Below are 21,345 nucleotides of genomic sequence, written 5' to 3' on the forward strand. Positions count from 1 at the left end.
TTTGGCGTCCCCGTCGAGTTTGTGTTAACGAGACTGATAATTTGATCATATTTTTTGGTAATGTTTGATGTGCAAGAAAATGCCTTATTTTGACGAGGCTGAACTGGATCCGGTAACTTAACTGTTTTATTGGTAAGACTGTCATTTTAGGGGAATGAAGAAATGAAATAGTGGTCATCAATGAACACTATCTACTAGAGTTTAGGGTTAGTTTACTGGAGTTAGGGTTAAAATTTCAACTATCAAAATATCAATAAAGCAGGCAATTGCTTCGCTCATATGTAGAAGCAATTTTCACCCGTCATACCTTGACGGGCGATTTTCTAGTAGTAGCTAATAAACACCATAGAAAGATTAGGCGCCATTGCCTCGAGAGGTTGGATTTCTTTATTAATTTACAAATAAGACAACCCAAGAAAGATTTACAACACAAAGGGAGGAAATGACACCCAGGGCACAGGTTGGGGGAATCGATCCTCACACCTCCTGCATATAAAGTCGAACTCCGGCCACAAAGCGACGAAGTGCTGTATAAAACATCTAAGTTTAACCGAAATCATCAAAATACAACATTATAGCTGAGTGAATCTAGTATCCAAACCATTGATGACACCACCAACCAAGTTAGCTCCATAGTTTACAACACCCTTGTTTCCTTCCAATGAATTTAAACCCAGAGGCTTATATTGTAGAGCACCAGCATATGGATAAACTGAAACTGGTGAATAAACCTTTCCATAATTGAGGGGATAAGCTGGTCCTCCAAGAAGACCAAGCTTGCCATCAGATTCATATAAAGCAGGAACATACGGATCATTAACTCGAGACACATATGGAACAGCAGCACCGTGGGCGTAAGGATCATTGGAAATCATGTCTACAGCAGCGGGACTTTGACCAGCAGTTCCTGGTTCGTTTGTCTTGACTTGAGCTTTGAATCCAGCATGGTCAGACACATAATTGACTTGTCTCTGGATACCTTTGTTATCAATGAATCCGTAGTTGCCTTTCACGGAACCAGCGCCATCACTGGATTCAGCTCTATGCTGTTCACCTTCCTTGTCGACTATTTTGTACCCAAAACTGTATGGTTGTGCAGGATAAACCTAGAGGTGGACACATTTTTCAGTATTAAGTTATGCAAGTATTATTTAACTTCATGCAATTTATGAAATCTTTGAGGAAAATCGCTTGGTAAAAAAATAAATAGAATTTGCCGTATAACAGGAATATTAAAGGAGCGAAAAAAACCGGTCTTTCTCTCTATCATTTTACTTGTTCCTCAAACATTTTCGCTCAATTTATTTACACGTACTAGCAGTACCCGCACAGCGATGCCCGTGCTAAAAATGTAATGGAGGTCCGTTGAATAAAAAAAAAATTGACGCCCCCTCCCCCTCTGATGTGAAATAATCATTTTTCTTTGCATAAAATGCGTATTCACCTTAAAAAAAAAAAAAAAAAAAAAAAAAAAAAAAAAAAAACTATTTAAGTTTCTTTGGAATTTAAAACTTTTCGTCAAATGATTAAATTAGATTTACATTTGCTTTAAAACTCTATTTAGCGAGTGAAGCGGTTTTTACTGCAATATAAAATATTTCACCAAATAAAAAAAAAAAAAAAAAAGACATCAAATAATATCTTTCAAGTGTAAAAATAATTCCATAACTCTATTGTTTATCGCCAAACTTGCCCAGCAACCACGATATCATAATCCATCCGTCCCAAACATTGACGACAGATATCAAAATACTTTTAAGAAATTAAAATGCGAAAGATTGATTTTGAAAGCGTAACCATGGAAACATGAAATAAAATAAGTTTAAGTATTAAATGCAAACTGAGGAAATATACAATGGATTCAAAAAGCGTAACCGTGGAAAGGTGAAAATAAAATAGTTGACAACCTGAATCAAAATGACATATTTCGAAATTGATTTAAAAACGCTTGTAACTTTTTTTCCTTTGAAGATAGAAAATAATTTTTTCGACCACAGATCGAGATATTTCTGGAGTAAAAAAATGTCGCTTTTTCCAATGGTGTCAAAAAGAAAACTGTGGGACAATTCCTTCACTTTTTATTGATAGATTTAATGAAGAAAGTAGTGCCTAAATTTCAGCTAAGCCTACAAAAGTTCGAGCTAAAAACGCAAATTACTCCCGGCGTAATGAAGTTAGAGCATCGAAACAAATTGCTTAGAACGCGAAAAAAATCTACCCTTTTCAACGATATATAATATTAATATGTGCAAGTAATTTTTCACCCCTTTAATAGCCAATAATAGGCAATTTATGTGAAATTTGGGCCTAAATTGGAATAAAGAAAGAACTATTTATCGGATTTTTTTCGAATTATAGCCTATGTTACTCAGTGAGAAGGCACCTTTCATACAGTGAAAGAATTTTTCAAATAGGTGCAGTGGTTCCGGAGATTACCTCGAACATATAAACACACAAAAATTCGTCCTGATGGACGTTACTGGAAATGATGGACTGGAAATGATGGATTTACCATCGCATTCTTAAGTTTCTTTAAAGAAAGATTTTAAATGAATTATGTTAGTTTGTATTCAAAAAATATTACAGAATATGACTACCTCTGGAATAACTGATGCTTGTACAATAGAGACCAAAAGCACCATCAGAGAGACCTGCAACAAGAAGAAATATATTTGAAGTAGAAGTGATAAATATTTCAAATTTATTATAGTTGCACAATAAAAATTGCATACGCGTGTCTCGCGGCTAAAATGAAACCCACTTTCAGACTTTCATTAAAAGATTTGGAAAAAAAAAAAAAAATGTAACTTCAAAATTTTTCTGTGCATGCAACCATATTATTTCTTTACACATGCTTGCATTTGTAAATAATTATTTGTAGGTATAATTATTAAGATATAATCACAAATTGCCCCGAAGTAAATAAATATGTCGTGCCGAGTGCATGCGTACGTGCCCCGTATGCCAAGAAGTGATAAACAATAAGAACGGTGTATCCCCAGAAATATGAAAAACTTGTCAAACTTCTAGAAAAAAATTGTTTTAGATGATTTTTCAAATATTTTAGGGGAGAATACCTCTGTGAGTGTCCCTTTTTGCAACAAATGTTCATGCTTCTAAACTTTTCACCTCTCTAGCCATTCAGAAGAATGTTGTGTGATGGTTAATATAATGCATCCTTCCCTTCCATGTAAAAATAATGGCTATTGAGCAGCCGAAAACAGAAAAAAGAAGAAGAGGGTGGGGGGGGGGGGGGGGGGGGAGCTTTTTTTAAAAAGTGGTCGTCGTTGATAGAAGAAAACGGTAGTCGTATTTGGTTTCAGGGCTCATTTTGCATTAGAATAACGAAGAATGGTGCCCGATATGGCACCATTTCGAAGGTTTTTTTTTTTTTTGATGCACAGTGTAACCTGCATCGAAAATCTTTCGATTTACCTGTCGGCATCGCACAAGATGAATTTAAGTAATTTGTGGCACCCGATGCGACACATTTTGTGAATTTTTTTTTCAAAATTTTCATTTTATTGTCTGAACCAAAAGCTGATTCAGAATCCTCTTGTATCGTAATTTTGAAACAAAATTATATTCTAAAAATACCAGATTTAACTTTTTATTTTAAAGATTTACTACGCTTTCTTCTCGTAAAACTTTATAATGCCCGGCGACGCTGACGCAAAAAAAAAAAAAAAAAAAAAAAAAAAAAAAAATGGTAAGGAAGAAAGAAAAAAAAAAGAGGGGGGGGGGGGAGTTGCTCCGAATAAGAGAAAACGTTTAAAATGAAGTAAAATTTACTCTTTTGCTTTTGACTTGTTGTGGCACTTAAAATAGAGTTAATTGTTTTCTAGTAATCAGTTTTGATTTCTCCCCCCCTTTTTTCTTTTTCCCCTTTTCTTTACCCCCTTTTTTTCCTCTTTTTCCCCTTTACTTTTCTTTTTTTCGGGGGATAGGAGTGGACCAGGCGACATAACTGAGAAGGGGCCCGCCTTGGCTCTCTGCGGCCCTGACAACACCTTACTACACTAAAAAATGTACTTTTCCCGAAATACAGTTACTTTTTTGTAAATACTAGAATTCTCCGTTCAAAAGTACTTCACACCACAACTGATTTAACGTTTCCGAAATATAAGGTTTACTTGGGTTACCTATCGGAAGTAACGTATTTGAGTGCGCAGAAGCAAAAATAGGGATAAACTTGAAGATGGAATCAACGGCCATTTTATTAACTTCATATGCATTCACTATGTTTCTATCTTTAGTTGTGTTTTGAATGGTCTAAAATCGAATTTCTTGAGAGCTGTGAATCCATGAAAAATGCGCAGTGCAAGGGAAGAATACACGCTAGTATTCACTACAACTTGCGCAAGACATTTTATTTCTTGGTGATACATAAAGAGATTGCGAAAGATAAACTTTGATGGCTTATTTCAATGTGATGATCTAAGTGCGAAACCGTTTTAAATTATTGGCATTGGTGGCAGTATTAATTAATACAGTAAAATGCATCCAAGAGAAGATTGGATCTTTTTGTTTGTATAAGACACTGGTAAGTACTATTCATTACTTAATAATATATTGATTTTCCTTTATATTGTACCAAATCTTAAAACTGTTTTTTCACAGAACTTTTATTAATATAATCAAATCTGTATTAATAGTCAAATCTGATTTTCACTGTGGGCTTTGAGAAATATGCCAGGCCATGTTTAAAATTAGGAGATATTTCGGTATGTATGTTAAACGTAAATGCATATATATATATATATATTAGTTCTAACAATACTTTTAAGTATCTAAGTCATTAAAAACATGGTATTGCAAATGTTTTCTAATATTGTAATATGCTTCATAAAAAATGTGTCAGTATTATTTATCATTATTTACTAATTCATTTAAAAATATTTATACCATTAGAAAATAACCCTGTTTTCTATTAATATGCAGTACAGTTACGCAATTATATTCGACTGCTTATTCATTTTGTCAAGTGATTAACAGTAAAAAATTGCTAAACATTAGTTGTACCGTAAATAACATTTCCTTTGTGGATAAACTAATTTAATATAGGACCGAGTTAGGAGGCATGAGTCGGTGGGAAGAATGGAACAGAGATGCATTTATATGGCGGAATAAAGTGTGTAAAAGTATTTCTAGCTCGTCTTCAATATTCATTGTTTTAAAATGATTATTTTAAAAATACTATACTATTAATGTGCAAAGCAAAAAATGGGGGAGGGGGGAGCGAGGTGGGTTCACAGCACAGACTGTGCCATTGACATTTTTAGGGTTCTACTTTTTCGGAGGAGGGGGGAGGAGCTTCATAGCATTTTAGAGGTGCGCTATTGGTCCTAGGGAGGGGAAGGGATAAAAAGTGTTTCATCTGTGTACTTTTTATACATTTTGATTCACTTTTGCTCTTAACAAACATTCAGAACACTTTTTCTCTTTTGAAATTCATTGATTATTTATATTTTTTAATTTATTCATTTATTTATTTATTCTATCTAAATTAATATTCTATCTCCAAAAAGCAGTATACTTGTAATATGATAATTGGGGCTTTCACGGTGGATGTCAATAATACAACGGCTTGTAGTCCTCGATTACCCAGAATATTTCTGGCTCACGTTTTTATTGACGCATTTTGATGTTCAAGTCATTGTTTGCATTAAATATTGATTCGGAATCCCTGTGTGCAACAATTTCACAATCAAAATAGTCTGCAAAAAAAGCCACCTCAAGAACAGATCATCCTGGGTGGACAGTGACTTACAAGCTCGGAAGGTTGCAGTTTTGTGATTAAATTTTAATCAAATGAAAAAAACTGAATTTCAACGGGATGAAACAAATGCAAGGGCGGATCCAGAAAGTTTTCAAGGAGGAGGCGGTTGATTTTTTAACTGACCTCTTACTGATTTATACAAGGGGGGGGGGGGATTTTTAGCTAAAACAACTAAAATATAAAGAATTAGCGAAGGAGGTCTCCGAAATTATTCCTTTTCTTTTTTGTTAAAATATACTGAAATTTGCTTTTAGAACTTCAGTTCCGCAACAATACCGGGGGAATGTTTCGACGAAACCCTCTCCCTCTAGCATCACCGAAGGTCGTCTAACATTGACCGTTTTAAAACTTCAGTTCCAGAAAAATACCAAACGATAGTCACAAAACCCACTTTTCTATTAATGTCCTACCCGAGTAATACCCGAGAAGTCAACAAACGCGTCTTTCAAACTTAAATTTTACAAAATACCCTGGGAGGACTTCCAATTTTCTTCTCCAAATACCGCCAGAGATTGCAAAAAAAAAAAAAAAAGTTTTTTGAAACCAAAAATCTGAAAAGTTTCCGGAAGTTCGAGCCCTAGTCCTTTTCATAACCTGATAAAAAAAGGACCTACATTTGCATTTTAAGACTTCAACTTGGAAAAATCGCCAGTGCCGATTCCCCTAAGGGAGGGGGCGATTGCCTCTCCCTTGTATACGTTCTTGAACAAATGCTATTGATTTGCTAAAATATTTTGGTTCCAAGCTTAGTAGGTAATTAATGCACAAACGATTTTTCAAAAAGTTCTGAAAACGTTATAAATAAGTTCTTTATTTACTTCCACCTGTTGATGCACTTGAAACAATGACTAAATAAGTAAACAAATAAATATACTGAAATGAGTAAACTGAAATTTGTACTGAAATTATTGCAGAAAAAATATTTTTTTCCTTTCTCATCTTTTGAACTTCGAAAACAAGGATAATAAACAATTGATTCAATTATTACAAGCTGAACGTGACAATTAAATTTATAACTACATTCTTCTATTATTACCATCTAAAGTTTTAATAACACGTTCACAATTCTGTATTTCAGAGCAAGAGTGGCGTTAGTCCGCGATTTACCGTTTATTTGTGCATTTTGTGTAGAATTTATTCTGCATCGAACTATGTGACTATGATTTTTTTTAAGAACGTAATTCTTTAAAAAAAAAAAATAAATAAATAAAAAAAAAAATCAATTTGAATTCTGAAACTTTTGAATTCAAATTATGTTTTTCGCAAACACGAGTTGCGACAGGACCTTACTCATTGGAGTTAGTTTCTAGAAACGATCCTGTCCCCCAAGCCTGCCCCTCCTCTTTGGCGGTTACGTGTGTATAGTTGTGAATGTGTATGTGTAGGCTTGTGAGTGTGCGTAGACCTGTTGATGTGTAAGGGCGCGCGCGTGTGAGTGACTGTGTACGTGTGTGAGTGTGTATGAGCGTGCGTGTGTGTAGGACATGAATGCCACCGTCTAGGAGAAGCGGATTCCGGGGGACATTGCTCAGGACCGAAGGAGCCGTGCCTACAGAGGATGGTGGGGTGGAAAAAGGAATTAAACATCAAGGACGGTCAAGTGAGCAACCGTGATTGCTCAAAAAAAAAAAAAAAAAAAATCCTTTGTAATTTTACCAGGTTTGAAAGAGCACGCGTTCCATCCATTGCATGCACCAGACAAACGTTTTCACTCACTCCTGTAAAATAGCGATTATATGATTTACATTGTTCTGGCTCTGAGGTACAGAAATTAGCAGAGAGTTTAGACTTACCTTTAAAAACATTTTGTTAGCTTTTTTCCTATGTAGTTTGGATCAACAGAAAAAAAAAATCAGCAGCGAGGTAGAAACCAATAAACGACTGTTTATATACTTTTAAAAAACACAGAATTTACATGAACAGTTAAAAAAAGGAACGCAGTAATCCCTAAAAAAAAAAACCCCTTCCGGATCAACTTCTAGGTCACAATCTTGACATTGTTTTATTACCAAATCGCAGACACGTAAAATCAAAAGTAGTTTTAAGAAGATTAAACACCTTTGGTTGCTCTCTTGAGGATGGAGACATTTTCCCTCATCCGTGGAATGATATTAGTTCTGCTTCTATCGTCAACTATAATCTCGTGAATTATTTTTATAGAAGAATTTTGAAGGTAATTGTTACAAAATATGTCGATTCTGAATATGGAAGGGGATGGATTTGTTTTAATTCCTTCCAGAGCGATTTATATTTCATCTTGAAATAAATATTGAACTTTTCCTGTTTTCCTTAGGTTGGTTTATTTTCTCTACCGTAGAACCTCATTAAACTGGATTTCTAGAGGATCCAGATTGTCCGAATTAATTAAAGTACGTTTTTTTTTTAAAAAAAAGCTATAAATCGAGCCAAGTTATGAAACAAACTATTGTACTACTGTACACAGTGAAAACTTAATTTTGATTTCAAGAGAATGCAATACAAAACTACAAAGAGATAATTACAAAAATTCAAAATAAGGCATACAAAAATGCATTACTGCACTACCTCGTCTTTTATTTATACAGTACGTAAATCTACATGATTGCCCGGATTAAGCTACATCCGGTATAATAGGGTCTAGATTAATGAGGGTTTACTGTATTTCTTGGATAAATCAGCAAAAGCATTGCAATCAGAGGATTTAGTGGGTTCGATGTCAAAAATACCTCGAATAATCTCTTATAGACTGATCTTTTTTGTTACCAAAGATAAATAAATAAATATATAAATAAAAAATAAATAAAATCCCTCGTTTAAAATGGATAGGAAAAATATGCATTTGAAGCATTTTCATCTTGCATTCTCAGATTACTTACACTACAGACACATGAAAGGTGTAATTTTTTTCAGGGAAATCAAAACAGGGATATCAAAATTTCCTTTCCTCAATTTAAGGAAGACTTTAATTCATGTCGATTGATGCCTTTGTTAATTTCCTTCCTTGTATAATGTTGGAAGAATTTTTTCTCCCCCCTTAACTACCTCGTGTTAGAAACCATCTCGTGAATGCAAACCTTTTCTCGATTTTTGGGAAAAATAAAACTTAAATAAAAAATTATTGGTTTACAATTGAGGTAATGAGAAGCAAAGGGATGCAAGTGGCAAAATTAAAAATTTGGAGATAACCACTACAAATGGTAGGTGAACCTCACCTCTGTCTAGGGGCAAGAGATTGTACTAGTAGCCCTGGTAGGTGCTGCTGAACAGCGTGATTTAGAAAAAAAAATCAATGAAAGCCTACCTAGGATCTAATCTTTAAACGTGTTTTACTCGAAACTTAAAATAGTCCACTTGAATCCCTTTTCTTCTCATTGCCTCAATTTTGAACTCAAATGAATTTAACTTAAGAAACCTGAATTTCATTTTATGCTCAATATTATTTTTTATTTTAACCATATTAGTTGTAAGTGACTAAAACAAAAGGTAGGGTAACAAACATGTTTAAGATATCGCTTTCAGGTTAATTCAATTTTCTGAGCCTTTTAATGTATTTAGACTTTCAAAACTATTTTTCTCTCATGTAACTACATCTGATTTAACGTTTGGCTGCTTCTGGATCCTCTGAGTTAGTTAATTCTATTTTTATTTGCTCAATTTCAAAATAAGGTCCGACCCTCAGTAACAGACACCGACGATTCTGGTGATACCCAGCAACAGATAGGATGAGGAAAGGATGAGTAATGAACATAATTCCCCTTTTCTCTTCAAAATGTGCAAAAGTTCTTTATTTTTAGATCTTAAACCTTATTAAATTATTGAAACAGCGGTAGACCTCGTGGTGGCTGTTCATAACCTTCCACCACTGCCTTGTAAATACTTACTAGCTTATAAAATTCACCCTGGTAACACTAGATGTTTGCACCGTATTCATGGGCCACAGCAACATCAGTTTTATCCGCCTAAAATTCTTATTATTTAAATCCAAACTTACGACTCTGTTATTGGACCCTTGTCTGCTACTGGTGCCGTTACCTTACCCTATTTTCAGTGCATTCTTTCTGTATGTGTGTGTGTGTTTAAGATTGGCGGGTATGATTTGAGATTATGGATTCGAGAGAAGGGGGGGGGGGGGATCGGACGAGACGTTACCCTCAGCTTGATTGCAGCCCTGGAACCTATAAGCAACTATTACACCAACAACGCTATTTCCGATGGTTTTCTCCGATGTTTGAAGTCATAAATATAAAGGGAATAAAACCTTATTTTTTATTTAACGTTGCAATTATTCAATGCTTATTCGAATAATTCTTAAATTTCGTTTTGAATCTACAGTTAAAAGCTATTTTTTTACACAAATAAGAAATCCCATTTGAGAAGTCTTTTATAAATATTTATTTTTCCATTCATTTCAAATTTGATGATGAAAATGTTGAAACTGTCTCTGAAATCCATGGTGATTGTTTGCATTGGACTGATACTGTATGTTCGCAGGGTTATTGTTTGACGTTCCAGGCTCGTTGGTCTTTACTTGGGCCCTGAATCCATTATGATCAGCAACATAGTGCACTTCTCGATGAATGCCATTAGGGTCTGTGTACCCATAGCTGCCTTGCACTTGCCCTTGTCCGTTTCCATGTTCCTTTCTGAACTGAGAGCCGTGATGGTCATCTAATGCGTATCCAAAGTTGTAAGGCTGAGGATGGGAATGCTATAACAGAATGAAATAATTAGTAAACATTATAAGTAGCTACAAAAAAAAAAAAGAACTTTGACATCTTGAACTCAAATTATGTTTTTCGCAATCAGGAGTGTGTGTATGTATGTAGGCGTGTGTGTGTGGGGGGGGGGGGGTATGTGTATGTGTGGTGTGGTGGTAGTTGTGTGTTTGTGTCTGTGTGTTGGGGGGTTATGTGTGTGTAGGTGTGTTTGTGTTTGTCTGTATGTATTCGTGTGTGTGTAGGTGTATGTGTAAGTGCAGGCAAGCCGACAGTGGTGCTGCAAAGGGAGGCGGGGGGGGGGGAATAAAATCATAGGAATTCAAAACTGTCAAGTGAGAACAATAAGCAATCGTGATTGCTTAAAAAATATATATATAAATAAATAAAATGTAAAAATTAACTCTAATTTGAATTCCGAAACTTTGAATTCAAATTATGTTTTTCGCAATCACGAGTTGCGACAAGACTCTACTGGTTAGAGTTATTGTTTCTAGAAATGGCTCCCCCGCCCAAGCATGTCCCTCCTCCTGGGTGCTTACGTGTATAAAGTTGTGTGCGTGTGTGTGTAGGCTTACGTGTGTGCACGTAGGCGTGTGTATGTGTGTAAAGGCGTGCGCGCGTAGGCGACTGTGTATGCGCATGCGTGTGTAGGACATGGACGCCACCGCCCAGCAAAAGTGGATTCCGGGGGACAGTGCTCAGGACCAGCCGCGCCGCCGCCGGTGGACGGTGGTGCTGCAGGCTTGGTCCAAGCTGAAAAAGGAACTGGAACATCAAGGACTGTCAAGTGAGAACAATAAGCAATCGTGATTGCTCAAAAAAAGGTATCAAAATTTAAAACTAAGCAATTAGTTACAAGATCAGAAAAAAAAGTTCTAAAGCATATAAATAAGAGCAGGTGAAGAACTATGCTGCCTTGGACAAGTAAAGGGCAGTAACTGCAAATTCTTCTTAATTTTTTTTTTTTTTTTTTTTGCATTTTTGTCATCAGTTGTATGTTAGTTTTATTGTACAAGCTTGCTTATTTGGTTTCCGCTGGAAAAAAGTCTTAATTCTAAACTTTTCCAATGAGCTCATTTCCGAAACCTTAAAAGTATTTTTTTCTGAAAGAGCATGCTTAAAAACATAGGACTTGACCATTTAAAAAAAAATGAAAGTTTAATATTTTTTAACAATAATTTTAGTCGGTGCGCAGATTCAATTTCATCTTTTACGCTTCTGCACATGACATCACAAGTGATGAAATGCCATTCACAGATGCCATTAGCGTAGAGCGCAATATTTAATTCGTTTCTGAATTATCATACCTGGAAAAGCGGTAGACAGCAAGAGTAAACATTCATCGCGCCAGTGGAATACGCGCCAAAGTTCAGTACTTGTGACGTCATAATTATCTTAATCTGAAAGTAAGCACTCAGTGCGCCAGTGGAATAACGTACCAAAGTTTTCTTTTAAATTAAAGGTGTTTTTAAGAATCTTGAATTTATTAAGTGAATCAGACTACGGTTACAAAAAAATGGGAAAAAAGATATGAATTTACGGTTACAAAAGCCATTAACGAAAAAATTACACTATTAATAATCTACAGTTGTGATTTTTACCTGAAAATGTTCTCCATGATAGTTTCCATTTGCCAGAATAAAAAGTGCGCTTGCGCAAAATATCTGAAAAGATGACAAGAAAAAATTATTTAGCAACTTTTATTAGTATCTAAATTAATTTTATTATGTATCATTGGTCTCTTTTCGTAATAATTCTTCTCATTAATATTGAAACAAAACTTTACTTACCATATGAGGCTGGTGAACCAAAAAAGTAGGGGGGGGGGCAGTCAAATGAGAAGAGGGAGGAGGGGGGGGGGTGCCGGAGTTTAGGTGGGTAATGCAATTACAAGTTATTATTTTTTTCAAAAAAATGGCTATATTATTAAATTTTAATGCCATTGTTGATAAAATTATCTTCCCAAAAATTGGAGCAGATGGCCAGAGTAGAATCCCTAATTTTTATAAAAATAATAGCGTGAGAAAAATGTAAAACACATACTTATAAATCAATTCTTCCTTGTTTAAACTCCATAATTTATCAGTTCTAGCACTTTTTGATCGATCGATAACTTTTAACTTAGAAAAGTAGAGGGGCAAGGTCCCTTTGTGCTTTTGAAAGTGAGGGGGCAGTCACCCACCCTCCTTGCTCCCATTACGAGCCGCTTATGTTACTTTCAATTTCTTTGTTTATTTCATTTTTATGTTGTAACTCTTGTGTACTTATTCTACAAATATTGAACGACAGTCATTGAATAACATATTTTTCATATTTAATATACATATAACATCATATGACTATTAATTCAGTCATTTACACTGCAAAATAAGTCACAAAACCATTAACTCCATTCTTTCTGACTGTGTGGAACAGTTTTGCACACGAAGCGCTTCTGGGAGTCTCTATAGATTCTTCTTCAATTCAGTTTACCGCACAACACGTTATAACTTATTGCAATTTTGAAAATAAATTTTGTGCTTAAAAATATTGCTTTAAACTGTTTGTGTCCAAATTCACAACTCTAAAGTTCGGATACGCTACCTTGCGGTGATTTACGAAAAATATAGGGATATTGGCTGCGAAGATACTTCGTGATGTGATTTTTTTTTATTTACTTGACGCTCTCATATAACGCTCTCCTAACACAGGTAAATTTTCACAAACAATATCTTTTTACCATTTGACTATCCAAATTTATATGATGCAAAATTTTGATCGATCTTGCAAAATTAAACTTGAAAAAATTTGATCTATCAATGCATCCAAGTTTTAAGAAAATATCTCATTGTTCTGAAGTTTCTTTATGTGTTTTTAATGAAATAAAACTATCTATTCGAAAGGAATGAATAACTGGACCTAAAATCACTGGGCCAATTTGAGTTTTGTTTGTGTAAGTTTCATCAGATGTTTATCATTTTCCCCTTATTTATCGGATAATAGAAGATAATATGCAATATAATGTAGAATTACGAGTTTTGTCTTTTACTCAGCAATGGAACTGTAGTTAGTATTCATTTTCTCCTTTCTTTTTTTGCATTCATTTATGGGGTATCTCTTGCGGCCAGTATGGATTATTTGGATGGAGGATCACAAAGCTGATTTTCAAAATTATGCACGCAGATACGACGTTACTTGCAGCTTATTTAAAAAAAATATTTTTTATTCAAATTAACTAACTTATTTTATCAATTTTTTATTTATTTATTTTATAGGCAAGCAAATCTTTAATACCACAAAATACCATGCTTTGCCATCAATCTTTGAGTTGAGCCGCACTATTGCTGCGATCACTCATCTGGTGTGCCAATTCTCATTAGCTACTAGTTTGTTTGGCTCTCTTGGCTCCCTTAAGAGGTTTTTCGCCTCCAGCTCATGGGATTCCTATTCCGGGCTGATGAGTGCTAAAAAGCACGAAACTGCAGTCCTCGTATGGAATAACTGAACCGGTGGTGTATTTTAAGTAAATCGTTAATATTTTTCTTGAATTCATGTATGTCATCTATCATGCTATTCTCAACTGAAGGCTTTTTTGAATTCACTTCGCTCATATTGCGTCTTAGAAGTATTTGTTACCCGACTTTTATGCATGAAAGTTAAATGACTGGAAACAGCAGCAATATATGTTTACCGAAATTTTAACATGTTAACCAAATTCATTCACCATGCACAAAGATAGTTTTGTTGACACATACTCCTGACGAGGGCTGAAATTTTTTTCCGAGACCAGAGTTAAATATCAAAAGATTATGATAAGTAACCAAATCTGGCAGTTTTTCATTCCCTAAAGCAGGAGTTTCCAAACTTTATAGCCAGTGGACTCCTTTCAAGGACAAATGTTCAGGGCGACCCCTGTTATCAGGCTGTACAGATACATGTCGTTGGTAGTAAATTTAACTTAAGCTATTACTAATTATAAAGGAAAAGCACTATTAAACGAGCTGATGTGTGCATCACATGGCTTCCTTTTACTCCAAATTTAATGTCATTTTTAATGTGATTCAATAGTTTACTCTCTAAATATCACCACCTGTGGCCAAATTGAAACCAGAAAAAAATCGCCAAATTTGTCACCAACTTGGCGACAAAACTTGGCGACGAAAAGACTGGCCGTATATCGTCAAGTGTTCACTAAATTGTAACACCTCTTGAGTTAATATCGAAATTAACAATGATTTCCCCTTAAAAAGGAGGAAAAGACCCTTTAGGAACGCCCGAATGCAATCAAAAGGGGAGGTGCACAACTAGACCCATTAGGAGTCTACGTACCAAATTTCAACTTTCTAGGACATACCGTTCTTGAGTTATGCGACGCACATACGCACATACATGCATACGTACATACGGACGTCACGAGAAAAGTCTTTGTAATTAACTCGGAGAATGTTAAAATGGATATTTCGGGTGTTTATACGTTCTTAGGCACTTATCCGCGTGTGGTCGGGATGAAAAAAAAAAAAAGAACTCAACATAAATTCGGGGTTGAGCAAAATGGAAATTAAGGCCGAATTTTGAGTGAAATTTTTTTTGCGAATATAATACTTCCTTTTTTGTAAAAAAAGGGTTGGTTTTATTAAAAAATTCTGAAGTAAAAAATGAAATTGAATCAACAGAAACCAAGGTAAAAAACGATTGAAATTTTAATTGAATATCAAGTTATTGATAAGAGTGAGATAGTTTTAACTGGGGGATACAATTTTAATATATTGGATTTTACTTTTGGTTGCTAGAGTCGTTTGTCAGGATCAGCATCTAGATAGCTTGGATATTTAGCTTTAGTGGCAAATGGTGCTTTACGTTTTCAACAAGCGATTGGTACTTTTTGTTTTCCAGACGAAGACGAAACTGGGGGCACGCAGAGATCGACAAAAGTTGTAAAATCTTAGGAGCAAGTAAAAATTTTAGACGCTAAACAATTTTCTCAGAGTTTGTACAAAACATTAATCATAAGGTTTCTGAATTAATAAGAACTAGTCAATTCCTGGAAGGTAGATTTCAATGTGCAGTCTGAAATAATGTCTATTGAACATTCATATTCCCACGAAAGATTGAACAGTTTGACCACCTGTGCATGATCTTGCAGCATTGCAATTCGAGATGTCGGAAAATAGTGCGCAAAGGACAACTCCATTCATCGAAGGTTAAAATCTGAAGTTTTTTTTTTTTTTTCCAAATGCAAACGCATTATTTCAGTATCATTTACGGTTTAATTTCTTTTTAAAAGTTTGCCGCGGACTCCCCATTAAGCGGACCCCCAAGGGGTCCTCGGACTACAGTTTGGGAAGATCTGCCCAAGATCGCACTGAAAATATGTTAACAGAATATATCTGTTACTCTTCCACTTTTGCTTTTTACAAGCAAATTTTTGCTCGCACGTGCTATTAAGGAAATATCAAGAACTTTTAGAAGCCAGCAATGTTTCAGGTACGTGATAGCGTTTTCAAGAAAAATGGGAGGAGATTCTTCTTGGAAATCAACAAAAATTTAGATGAAAGTTTATTTAGGGGGCTGTCCCATCCATAAAGGATGTCACTCATTTCTTCATCATTTTTGACTCCCTCTCCTTTTTCTCACAAAGTGTCGCACTTCATTTTAACCCCTTTGTTATATGTCATGCTATTTTTCACTGACATTTTCTTTTAAAAAAGTTGGATAGTGCACTTCTTGCCATTCCTTCTTCTTCCCTTATCACAATTTCACGAAACCCTTCCCCCTCAAAGCGTAACATCATTTATGGACAACTTCAAGTCATATTTTGTTTCAATTTTTGATAACATTATTTTTATAATTTTTTTTTCCTTGGGGGGACTGCACACTCATGTGCCCGCACAAAGGAGTTAATATAATCGAAAGATTCAATAGGCATAAGATGTCACAAAACGCTATTCGGTAAAGGTCGAGACAAGCGGTCGCCAAAATTTTTATTGAGCAACTACAGAAAGTGTTGCATTTTACCAAAGCTGGTAACCAACTATTTATTTATTCATTATTTTTTTTTCTGAACAAAAATGCCTATGCATCGATTGTTGAGAGAGAAAAAAATGCAATCGGTATCATTATTGGTGATCAGTGTTAACTTAGTGGGAAAATACCCCCCCCCCAAAAAAAAAAGATATTTTTCTTTTGTATGTAGTGATTTAGTTAAGGTGTGCTTTAAAGAATTAATGTAATGTTACTATTTGCAGAATGAACTGAATTATGGTCTTGAAACATGGCTCAAAGTGATCACCAGAAACGCTAAAGTGGTCCCTAACGCTTTTGAGCTCACTGGTCACTTGCAACTTGAATTTCTTTTAGTTCAAGCATTACTTCCAGAATAAAATTTCATTCATTCATAACATTGATGTGTTGAATCCAAATCCTTTTAACAGAGAGCTCAGATAGATTGACAAGCGCGGTTCTCTCAGTCGGCACTAATTAGAGTTGGAACTGAGCGGTATTAATTAGAGTGGGAGATTTAACGGATCTGTCAGTGCCATGTTGGAGCCTTGATCTTTTCGTGTCTGGAGGAGAATAAGTTCTCGACTCTATTTAGGTTAAAATAAGGCTTATGCAAGCATACTAGCTTATTTGAACTGCAGTTTCGAAACTTATAGTGACTTTAATATGTATCTTTAGTTAATTTTTTCGCCTATTTTGCTATTCGAGACAATTCAAAGAACTTTCTTGCAAAGAAAATTTTGATTTCTAATAAAGTGAGGATGATTTAGAAAACATCACGAGATTTTTTTACAAAAGTTTTTTTTTTCGATCATTAAAACCTCCTCCTGCAAGAACATATTCTGTTCGTTGAATTGGTTTTTAATGTATAACTTTTAAAAATTGATACAATTGTTAATCAAAAAGACTGAAAAAGTTTTATTTTACTTATTCGCTTGTCTACTTCAGTTACCTCTATAGCAAACTTTTGATAATTTTCTTCCATCACGTCAGGGTATTTCTCTGTACCTTATGTGAAGGTGACTACTTTTCGAAAGAGAACGCGTAATCACAGGAAGCTTCATTACTCTTTTATTAGCTAACGAATAAGTAGATTTTTAAAGTTGAAATAAAATGTTTCTTTTCCACAATATTATCATTATTATTTGCGACAAACTTTATTTCACTTTATTGTCGCGGGAAAAATTAAAGGATCAATAAGGAATGTAAAATAATTTCTTTTTCATCGGTTGCAATAAATTGTAGAAGTTTTTAATATTGTACGTGCAATATTTAATGATTTTTTTTTTGTTAAACTTTTTCCCTATATATTTTTAAAAAGTGAGCTAAACTTTATGAATTGACCACCCTCAACTTTTCTACAATTAAAAATACTTTTTCTGAATGACGAGAAGGTTGGTTGGTACTGCTAACAATGCCCGATACGCCTCCTCTAATTATCTAAAAGTGCTTCATCTTCAAGTAATTTGGTCTCTTGCGCGTTATTTTTGGACAAATCCTTTTGTGTGTCGATGTGTGTGTTTCCTTTGTATTGTGTGTATTATTATTATTATTTTTTTAAATTTATAACTAGTTGTAATTTCCACTTCCAACTTTAAAATCATTTTCTCTTGAGCAGGAGAGGTTTGTGTTTGCTTCCTATTTGCCTTTGCTTTGAAATTTACGATAAATTTGATCTTTTTAGTTTCTCTTATTATTTTTCGCTTTCTCTTCAAAATCTTTACAATTATAATTATGCCAATAACTGAAAATGTGTTTCAATTGATTGTGCTTTACCTATACGCAAATTTTTAATGCACTTTATAATTTCTAAATATTATCTAGCCAAATATAAAGCCAAATAATGAGGTAGGACAGCAAACAAATACTGGTGACAACAAATTACCATTTGTTTGTGCAAAAAAGAAAAAGTTTTTGTCAAAATGTTGTACAGCTGAGACAAATACTTAGGGAAAAAAAATCAAAGTATTGCTTTAATTGATGGTTGAAATAAATTGTTTATAGTACAAATGCATTCAAAATTATACTCGAAATTAACTTTCACAAAAGGGAAAGTGAGTGATCAGGGAAATGAAAAAAATAAAAATATGGTTCACAAAAGCGCACGAAAATGTGATTCATCTCACCATCTAGTAATGACAATATCATTTTGCAATCTTTCGACAACTTTTGTTAAACTACATTCAATTAGTTCGTGCTTTTGAAGCCATTTTTTACATCAATAGGTTGATTTTGGTTCTGTATCACGAAAAAAGAAATGTACATCTTTATCTTTACTAACAATAAAGCTGAAAGTCTGATGGATGTCTGGATGTCTGGATCTCTGTGACGCGCATAGCGCCTAGACAGTTCGACCGATTTTCATGAAATTTGGCACAAAGTTAGTTTGTAGCATGGGGGTGTGCACTTCGAAGCAATTTTTGAAAAATTCGATGTGGTTCTTTTTCTATTTCAATTTTAAGAACAAAAATATCATAAGATGGACGAGTAAATTCCGAAATTATCATAACGTGGAACCGTAACATGGGCACAAGCCAATTGGCGAGATACGAAATTATCATAACGTGGAACGGTAACATGGATACAAGCCCATTGGCGAGAAAAATCACCATACATTATTTGTAAATATACAGGCGAACCAAAAGACCTTTTAATTTTTCTATTACGGGCAAAGCCGTACGGGTACCACTAGTTTAAAATAGATTTTTAATAAGTTAAATTGAAAATTCTTTAACTGAAACCATTTATAGTTTCAGCTAATATCGAAAATGCCGGTATTTTACCTCAGCAAATACCGGTTTTACGAAACTGCAAAATTTCCCGAAATACCGGTATTCGGTATACCGGTATTGCAATCACTAACCACTATGACTCCTATATATTTTATAAACTTGACGTCATAGCGTAAAACTGAGATTAGTTTTGGATGCAGAGGCCATAAATTAGTCGCGAAGTTAGTTAACAAGTCACACCTCAGACATCTAAATCGCTACTCTCCAGTGTTACTTATCTAAAAATCATTGAATGATTACAACGTTTATGCAGTACAATATGACGTTGTATGAACTTAAAGCTGAAAGTCTGATGGATGTCTGGATGTCTGGATCTCTGTGACGCGCATAGCGCCTAGACAGTTCGACCGATTTTCATGAAATTTGGCACAAAGTTAGTTTGTAGCATGGGGGTGTGCACTTCGAAGCAATTTTTGAAAAATTCGATGTGGTTCTTTTTCTATTTCAATTTTAAGAACAAAAATATCATAAGATGAACGATAAGATGGACGTTTTTAAGGAGTCGAATGCCACTTACTTTGAAAAGCATATCTGGAAATGTGTTGTCAACGAATGTAAGACTTTCAAGAACATTTCACTGATATATATTTATGTAAGAGGAAGTTGGCACGAAGAGGTGCCACTAACGATGGTTTATTCAAAAATTTCCTTATGTAAGGTCAGTGAGTGTGAAAAATTCGCTTGGCTGATCGACAAGTACAAGTTCATCAATAAAATAGGCTAATGAATGAAAAAAAAAAGTCTTTTCCTTTAACAAACTTCGAAGAAGTAGACACGTTAAAAACATTTTGAACGGAATTCTGGCTCAATTCATTTTTCATGAAAATTGCTATAACAAAAGTGGTTTTCTAAATTACCATCTTATTTCGACTGTAGTTTTATGCTATAAAAATGAAAAGTTCCACTTATTTAAGCAGGTATATTAAAACGTAATAATACTTAATAAATCACTGTCTATTAATCTCATCAGTTCTCTATACTTATTTTGAATAATTATTCTGAAAAACTTTTATTCCTACTAAAATACTATAAAGTATAAATAATATTTAAGTTTTAGTTCGTTAGCTAGACGATTCATTTTGTTGCAAACCCCCTCATTCGGAAAATTTCTCCGTTCATTTTTTTTTTGTCTACTGAGTTTTCCAACTTCTGATATCAACAGTTTTAGTCACCTTCTACGTTATCTAATAGTTTTAGACGGGATTTTCCTCATATTCTGAGCGCTATCATTTGATGGGGAAGCAATTTAACAGTGAAAACATCAGGGTTTCGGAGTAGGGGTCAGAGTCGAAATTTGTTTGAGGTAAAGGAGTCGAATTGGAGGTTATAAACTTTCAGAAGTCGGAGTCCGTCAGGTTTTGGGACAAAGGATGTGGAATCAGGAGTCGGAGTCAGTTTTCCTTAGAGTCTGCAGCCCTGGAAAACACTATTCAATATTCTATTCATTTTTATAAACTGCATTATGTCATTATTTCTATAAGTTCCTACATGACATTTCTCCTTGTGTCGTTGCTGTTTTCGGTTTTAGAGATCTTTTTAAATGCTCCATTTAAAGTACGATGTACATAATGTTAGTTATTACACACTACATTACTACCAAAGAATTTATTCAAGGAAATCACCATTGAAATTCTTTGTTTTGACTTATAATTTCCTATTTTGAAATTCTAACTAATCTTAGTGGTTAATAACACATTCACTGTTTTGAAAGGATTTTTCGGATGCCAATCATCAGGAACGATTAAGAAAACATCCGATTAAATGGTATACAACTAGAAAAGGAAATTGTGGGACGTATTTTATAGACAGAATATCAGACTTTATAATTTTACAGTTGCACTGCTTTAAAAAATACGTTACGAAAATGTTCTTTGAAGAAAAGTTTTAGAGTGATTTTTGTTGAAATTTGAAAGGGGGGGGGGGGTTGATTGAAAAGCAGCATGACTTTCTCTTTATTGTTCGTATTTATTAATCGTTTATAATCGTCACGTAAATACAAGATTTCATTAAAGTCTGAAATTGAGCATTGATTATGTCCGACTAGACAGATAAAAAAATTATCGATTTAATATGAAATTATCGATACTTTAGAATAGTA

At 34.3% G+C, this 21,345-nt stretch overlaps 1 protein-coding gene across 1 annotated transcript; it reads right to left on the reverse strand.

Annotated features, from left to right (window-relative positions):
• Positions 1-572: 572 nt before the first annotated feature.
• LOC129226359 (uncharacterized) lies at positions 573-19,846 on the reverse strand. Its single transcript, XM_054860962.1, has 5 exons — positions 19,765-19,846; positions 12,078-12,140; positions 10,224-10,466; positions 2,598-2,651; positions 573-1,106 (listed from the first exon to the last, which is right to left on the reverse strand). The coding sequence occupies exons 1-5, from the start codon at positions 19,774-19,776 to the stop codon at positions 573-575; spliced, it is 906 nt and encodes a 301-aa protein (XP_054716937.1). The 5' UTR covers positions 19,777-19,846.
• Between the last annotated feature and the right edge of the window lie 1,499 nt (positions 19,847-21,345).

The sequence above is a fragment of the Uloborus diversus genome, chromosome 7, assembly GCF_026930045.1.
Source record: "Uloborus diversus isolate 005 chromosome 7, Udiv.v.3.1, whole genome shotgun sequence".
In the NCBI taxonomy this organism is placed as follows: domain Eukaryota; kingdom Metazoa; phylum Arthropoda; class Arachnida; order Araneae; family Uloboridae; genus Uloborus; species Uloborus diversus.